Raw genomic sequence first — 7,808 nt, forward strand, 5'->3', positions numbered from 1 at the left:
CTAAAACCATGCACAGCCTGACCTTGCAAACCCTTCCTCATGTGAGCGGCCTCAGTGAAATCCTATGAAATCCTCAGGATTATGGATGTGGAAATACAGTTTTTGAAGAAGTAAATTAAAAAGAATTAAAATTCCTATAGGAAGACATTATTTAAATACAGGGAAAGGGAGTAAGGAAAAGAAAAAGCCAATCAAAACCAACAAGCCGTTGAGAACAGAAAACCTCAGTCGAAACAGTTTATTCCAAGGATCCCGTCTCCTTCTCCCATGTTTCTTTTCAGCCCAGCAAGAGGCTCAAGCGGAAAGAAAACCAACACGTAGCTTGATAAAAAGCAACTTTTAATTTCATCAAATGGATCTGTACAAAAGTTAGCATTGCTTAGTCCGAAGCTAGTGAAGAGAACAGATAAGTAACAGGCAAAGTCTCTCAAACTTTATACAGAAAAATAGATTGCATAAAAAGGAGTTTTCTGTGTTCTCCCCCACCCCCAATGTCCCCGCAAAAGGAAATATGCAAAAAAATAATTTTTTTTTGGAAAAAAGGAAAAAAAAAGAAAAAGTAGGAAACGTAGAAAAGGTAAAAAGATGATAACCTCTGAAATATGGGTTTAGATTTACAAAGGTTTTTTTTAAAGGCACGAGTTACCATAAAATAGGTGGTTATTATATGCTCAGCATACAATGGAAGAAGTAGAAATATATCAATGAAAATATTAGTCTAAAACTAAGTACCTAAAACTTTTTAGTGGAGAGGGTTTTAGTTTCACAGCTTGATGGGTGATATCTGGTCCCTAGAAGCCAAAAAATTAAAGCAGAAGTTGATCATTTCTCATTAAATTACACCTTCCTATAAAGCAGTCCCGGTTCCCAAAGCGCACAAAGACTCTGCGATGCCCTAAGTCCCAATTTAACACCCAAGAGCAGGTAGCCAGGAAAACCGCCTGCTCCTTGTTGCAATCATTTCAGCCTCCCAATTGAATTAGTAACTGTCCCCCCCGTCCCCCCCTTGTTATTTTACATTCCCATTTGAATTCCCTGTTGGTGACCAGCTCTGCGATGGGCAGATTGGGTCAGTCCCTCTCTAAGACGACTGCTGCAGCGTCCCAAGCCCAAAAACCAAGGAAAACCTCTAGACTCATAACACCATTTTATTGTGTCATCTCCACTAGGTTTTATGCTCCCACCCCCAAATTCTTTAAAATCTTTTAAAATTCTACTTTTGTTTTGTTTTTTCTTTTGCACAAAATTACTTCATTAATTAAAAGACAAAATAATACAGAACATAAATACATATTTAACAGATTAAAAAAAAAAACCAAACACCAAAAAAAGGAAACAAACCCCATTTTAAGCTTCCATAAAACAAAACAAAATGTTAATTACAGCCAAACCTTGCTCAGAAGAACTCTTGACTAAAATCAAACAAACACTTCAGACATGGAATTGGTTGGTCCCACCAGACTCTCTTGTTCCCACGAGATCGTTACATGGAATAGCCGCGCTTTCGGGGTTCCTCCGCCTTGGTCCCAGTGAGTTCTTGCCCTCAAGGTTGGTCCGTTCCTCACATTGCAATAGACCCTTAAAGTCTCAAACAGCTTTTTCTTCCCCTCCCTTTTCCCCCCCACCCCAACCCCAGCTCCACTTTTTTGCACTTGTTAACTTCCACGACGAGTAAGACCAGTTCAGTCCTCACAGAGGAGTCAAATGGTTTTGTCCTTCATTTATTCAAAAGGAAAAATCACCAGTCCTTTGCTTTTCATTTCATTTTTTTAATTGTATTAAAGAAAAATAGAGCTCTGTCCTTTTGGAGAGTTTTGAAGCAAGGGGACATCCAGTCACAACGAGCAGAGTTCCCAGTGGCTCAGGAGGCACTTCGGAAACTTATCACGGCACTCCACGCTCTTCGTCTTCATTCCTTCATTAGTGCACATGTCAGGGAAGCCCTCGGGGGCTCCACACATCCTTTAAGGCCTCGTCAGGGTCGTATAGACCGGCTGGTCCCAGTTAGCAGTGGGGCTGTGAGCCGGCGGGATGGACAAGCCGTTGAGGATGGGTGTCGCATAGGGCCGGCGGGAGGAGTGGAAATAGGGATACTGGTAAATGCTGGAGGGGTAGCCGGGGTAGGGGTTGTAGTAGTTGGAGCTCTGGAGGTCCGTGTAGTCACACTGGGAGCTGGAGAAGGAGGCAGCAGCCGTGGCGGTGGAGGCGGTGGTGGCACAAGCCTGGGCGCTGTAGGAGCCGTAGTCGGAGTGCGCAGGGGAGCCGTGGGACTGGTCACTGTAGTGGCTGGGGCTCAGCTGCTCCGTTTTGATGTGGGGCCTTTGCTGGCCTGAGTCAGCAGACGACGGCGATGCTGAGGCCGGGCTTTTGTGAGTCCAAACCTGGCTGGTCCCGCCGGTGCCCGTGGCCGAGTGGGAATAGGAAGCGCCATAGGAGCCGGCGGCAGCGTTGGGACCATGGTCAGCCGGCATGGCAGCATGGCCATTGAGCGGCAGGTACTGGTCGAACTCGTGCACGTCGAAGGTCTCCATGTTGTTGATGACCTCGCTGCTCAGCTCGGAGATGTCCACGTTGCTGAAGTCAATGTTCTGGCGGCCGCTTTCCACGAGGCGGCGGCCCTCGTGCTTCAGCTCCTGCTTGCTGCCGTGGTGGAGGTCGGTTTTGGGGGTGGTGGGGGGGGTGGGTGGTCCGTGGGTCTGACCTGGGTATGAAGGGAGAACAAGGTTTAATGACAGCAGCCACAGAAGACCCATTCCTTTAAGGACATGGTTTCTATTCCCTCTTATTGCAAGGAAACAGGAGTTAAATCTATGGCCCCGTGTTGGAGGTGACAGGTCCCCCTGCAACCATGGCAGGGACATGTCATCAGTTAGGCTAAACAACCCTCACGGATGTAGGTTCAGAGAGCAGAGAAGCCAGGGAGCACGCCGCATCCATCAGGACCACTCTGGGACATGCAGGACACCCCTGAACTCCACAAACCCCTCCTTGCTTGGGTAGCAGAACCAAGAGATGGGTTTGCAGGGTCCCCTCCAGGTCTCCAAGTGGGCAGCCCGAGGCCAGCCCAGCTCTCCCGGAGGCAGAGGAGTCGTGCTGGGATCCCCAGCCAGGCTGGGTGAGAGCACAGACACGTCTGTAGCTGCAGGACGTTCGCAATCCTCCTGGAATCTGTCAACACGCTCCCTGTGCCAATTTGCAGTGCTGGAGAAAAGCGGGGAGCTCGGGATGGGGGGGGGGGGGAAGCAGCCTCTTCAGGACCTGCTCCCCCAGGCACCTCTTGTATGGCCAATGCATTATTAACCCTTGTTAGCTCAGTTAATTCCCCTCACTCCCAGGACAGCTGGGAATGTGGGATCCCTGCACTTCCAGGATTTCCAACTGCAGTCACCTCTATCAGCATTTACTAAAGAAAACTGCGGCCACGTTCTGGTGCAAAACCAGAGCTCTTGGGGCAGCAATCCCTGCTTTTGGATGCTCCCAGTCCCACCAATATTCACACGGAGGGCAGAGCAACCCGTGCCTGCTCCGGGTTCACATCCCAAACCAGGATGCTTGGGATCTGCAGGTTCTTTTGCCCTTTACCTGTGTGATCGCCGTGGTGGTGGGGCTCGGCCATGCCCCCCAGCCCGCTGTCTGCTTTGTAGATCTGGGTGCCCGCGTGGTGGCTGAGCTCAGCGCCAGAGTCGGAGTCGCTCTGTCCAGCTTTCACGCTTTTCCTCCTCCGGGGCTGGTATTTATAATCCGGGTGATCCTTTTTGTGCTGGACCCTGAGCCGCTCGGCTTCTTCCACAAAGGGACGTTTCTCATTTTCACTTAGCAAGCTGGTTTGGGAGGGATTTATATAGTTTTTAATACGAATAAAGGGGGAAAAGAAGAAACAATCCAAAATTAATATCATTGCCTTAGAAGTTTTTAGCCTGTTTTCGGGCTCACACATCCCCAATTCCCTTGCACCGATTTGAACAATTCCAAAACAAATCTGCCATAGCAAAAAGTTACGTTGCCAAAATGTATTTAAAAATACCAACTATTGAGGCATGAAAAACCCCAACCGTTATGGATACAGATAACAGGGCAAAATAAACACTCCCTGCCCCATTTGAAATGCCTTTCCCAAATATTATTCCCATGTTTGTCCCACAAATGCCACCCCCTCACCCGACAAACAACGCTGCCCATTTCCAGCTTTGTTTGGTGCTTACAAAGAGCCCACAAAAGCGACAGCAACGGGGTTATTTCTTTCAAAGCTCTCCCCCACCAAAGACCTCTCTTTGCAAACTCTTGGAGAGTCCCAGCCGGCATCAGGAGCATCACTGGCCCAAGCAGGAGAGCTGCACATTTGGTACAGATTGATGTGACTGAATGTATCAGGGGATAAAATGTGGCTCGGTGGGAAGCAGAGAGCACCCAGCACAAAAAGTTTGTCACAGCGCTGAGCATGCAAGCACACAGCTGAGAAGGGGAATTAGAAATCTGATTAGAATAACGGCTCAAAATAGGCTTGCTTGAGTTTATAGCTTGGAAGCACCAAGCAAACCAGGCAAGAGGAAAAACTTTTAGAGAAAGCCTTTGTAAAAGAAGAAGTTAAGTCTCGATGTCCTGGGGACGGGGGAACCCTGGCCAGGCTCAGAAAGGGCCCACGCTGCACATGGCGGCGATGGAGCAAGGAAGATCCATGCATGACAAGGCGCTGGGGCAGAAGCCGAGCCCACCGCGGCCCCTTAAAGAGCGGCTTTTAGGGGCTGGGACCGGCGGGTCCTTCGCAGCGCAGCCGCACGCTGGGAGAGGGGGGGGAGTTGAGCTTCAGTTTGAAGCGCTTCACGGAGCCCCTCATGGGCAATAAAATATACAGAAAGATAAAGAGATTTAGAAAGGGGGAAGCGGGTGCAAACGCAGATCCCCGCCGGAGCGGCCCCGCCGAGAGCAGAGTGCGGGCGCGGAGCCCCGTGGAAGGATGCGCGGCCGCGGGACTCACCGCCAGAGCTTGCCCAGGGTCTTGCTGAGCTCGGCATTGTGCAGATGCGGGTACTGGTCAGCCAGCTTCCTGCGGGCGGCCTGCGCCCACACCATGAAGGCGTTCATGGGCCGCTTGACGTGCGGCTTAGCCTTGAGCGATCCGTTGCCGCGGACGGGCATGGGCACCAGGCTCCAGTCGTAGCCCTTCAGCACCTGCGAGACGGCGTCGCGGATGCAGGCGGGGAAGCGCTCGTCCACCTCGGCCGCATCCACCTTACTGCCCATCGGAGCGGCGCCGGGCGGGCGCGGGGCGGGCGCCGGGGCACAGCCCAGCCCCTCGGAGCCAGCGGGGGACAGCGGCGAGTCTGAGTCCGAGTCCACGTGGGACATGGAACTGGTGGTGCCCGCGGGGCTGCACGGAGCCTCCAGCGCTTTGTCGTGCTCCTCGGTCATGTTGAGCATCGGCGGACGGGAAGGGGGGCGAGGGGCAGAGCCGGCCCGCGGGCGCGGGGGGAAGCCGCGCACCGCTCCGCAGGCGCCCGCAAGGCACGCAAAAGCAAAATATCGATAGAAAAAAAACAGTCGGAATAATAAAAACAAGGCGCAAAAGCGGAAAAATCAGCCGATAACGCGGAAAACTCCCCAAGCAAGTCCTGCTCCGTCCGGCCCCGCTGCCCGCCCGCACCCACCACTGCGCTCCTCCTCCAGTGCGCCCACCGGCCCCGCAACGATGTACTTTAAGGGAAGAACGCACGACCACGCCCCCGACGCCACTCCCCATTGGCGGAAAGTGTTTCTCATTTACATAAGAGGTGGGGCTGTCGCTGTCCGCCGCTTTGCATTGGTGGAGAGTCGTTTCTCATTTACATGAAGGGCGGGGCTCTGATTTGCCCGCTGCCGCCGCCGGGAGGTGCCGCGGGCTGGGGTCGTGGCCCGAAGACGGCGGCTGCTGCCGGAGCCCCTCGCCGAGGGGCTGAGGCTGAGGTCGGTGCACGGCAGAAGCACCGCTGCGGCTCGGCTCGGTTGTAAGCGGAGCCGGAGCTCCCCACCGGCAGCTGAGCACCGCCACCGCCGTGCGCTCCCTGCATCGCCGAGCGCATCGTTTCTCCCCGCTCAATCCGACGGGAAAAGAAGCGGAACGAGCCGCTCCTCGGCCCGTCTCGCCTCTCTTTCTCTCTTCTGTGCTCTTGGTATCGGGCAGCGGCGATGCTCCCGCCCGGCCCCGGCCGGAGGAGGTTGCAGCACTTCGGGGGAGCCTTTGTGTCTAGGGGGTGCCGAAGAGGGTCCCGCAAAATCTCCCCGTTAGCTCCGGTGCTGGGTTGTGCTGCTCGGGTTCCCCTAAAATACCTCTGCCGCGCTCAGAGCGAGCCCGGGTTTTGCAGCACTGATTTGGAGCATTTGATTCTAATTAGCGGCGGAATCCAGCCTTCTAATTGCGACTGGGGGGGGGGGGGGGGAAGAGAGAGCAACTCCCCAAATTCCCATTTTATCCGCTGCTTTCCCGCTGCCCCCCCCCGGAAAAAGAGGGTCAAATACAAGATTTACAGGAGGAAAAGTATGAACTGTGTGAGTGCTTGAAGCATTCCAGTACTTTACAAGTAACAGGAACGTGGTGGGTTTAAAGGCGTTTTGTTTAATTACTACGATGCGTAATCACCTTGAAATCAAAAGTACGCTTTGAATTTAAATGTAACACTGTTTAAATGCGCTTTAAGTCCGTTTGCCTTCTACGTAAAAATGATTTTATCCTGCTAAAGTGCAAAGCAGGGTTTTATTTTCTTTAAAAATGCTATTTTCTCATTTGTAGTTTCTTTAGAAATTACTGATTTTACTAATTAAACTGACCTTTCAGTTTCAGAGTCACAAAATGAGTGAACAAAGGGGTTTTAACCAGAATTTTACAACGTGTCTTTCTAAACAAATACTGTTTTTAAGGCTCAGACCTTAAACTATCTGTGCTGAACTTACAAGTGAGGAGTAACTGAACTTTTCTTCCAGGGAAAGAAGCCCTTGAGGACAGCAGGAACTGGAGATACTGGTTTGCTTCCCCCTTGCATGGTGCTGCCTTTCAGGGCTCCCCAGCTCTGCCCAGGGCAGGGAACTGCACTTCCCAGCCCACACACTTGAATTCCTCTTTGTCCAGTGCAGGTAGGAGGAGGAGAACAGCTTTCAGTAGTTGCTTCCTCTTACTCTAGAGATGGACATGCAGAGCAGGGTACGTGTCCTGCTGCACGTCTGGCTTTGTAATGGTGCACAAACTATTTCATGTCTCTGAGCACCAGTTCTCAGCCAGGGTGGTGGAGGGAGCAGCATTGCTGTGCCTTGAGATGAGCCCAAGCAAGGGAAGGCTGCAAGAAGCTGGCATGACACAGGGACAGGAGGGAGCTGGAGCACCTGGGAACTTCAGCAGCTCTGGTTTCCTGAGTTCACACATCCATGAAATCAGATGAGACTGCTGTGACAAGTGGGTTCAAGCGGCATCATTTGTTTTACAGGGTCTTGAGTTCAAATTTTGTAGGACAAAGTACCAGTGATGTTTGCACAGGGATGGGCAAATGACGGAGCTGCAGGGCAAGTCTTGCAGTGATGCCACAGGATGTGTCATTTAGACCTGGCCTGTCCATGGGAGCCTTAAAGAGTGCACCCAAGTGGGGTATGTTTATAGAGGGTTTGGTGGAACAGAGGGAACAGAGCTGGCTGTTCCAGATAGAGAGTGAACAGAGCAGAGTGGCACTAGCCTCTTAATATTGCTTCATTATCTTTAAAGTACACCCCAGTCTCCAACAGATTTCTTGGCTAGCTCACACCAGCATGGCTGAGGATCAGGTAATAAATAAAGGCATGCATGCTTG

General features: G+C 51.9%; 1 protein-coding gene across 1 annotated transcript; it reads right to left on the reverse strand.

Annotated features, from left to right (window-relative positions):
* Nucleotides 1-322: 322 nt before the first annotated feature.
* On the reverse strand, nucleotides 323-5,636 carry SOX8 (SRY-box transcription factor 8). The gene is made up of 3 exons (XM_061473942.1): nucleotides 4,976-5,636; nucleotides 3,583-3,821; nucleotides 323-2,701 (listed from the first exon to the last, which is right to left on the reverse strand). The coding sequence occupies exons 1-3, from the start codon at nucleotides 5,416-5,418 to the stop codon at nucleotides 1,965-1,967; spliced, it is 1,419 nt and encodes a 472-aa protein (XP_061329926.1). The 5' UTR covers nucleotides 5,419-5,636; the 3' UTR covers nucleotides 323-1,964.
* Nucleotides 5,637-7,808: the final 2,172 nt, after the last annotated feature.

Source organism: Pezoporus flaviventris, unplaced genomic scaffold (genome assembly GCF_033815535.1).
Source record: "Pezoporus flaviventris isolate CSIRO_AGI_PZ_B2104156 unplaced genomic scaffold, CSIRO_AGI_Pfla_v1 ptg000078l, whole genome shotgun sequence".
In the NCBI taxonomy this organism is placed as follows: Eukaryota; Metazoa; Chordata; class Aves; order Psittaciformes; family Psittacidae; genus Pezoporus; species Pezoporus flaviventris.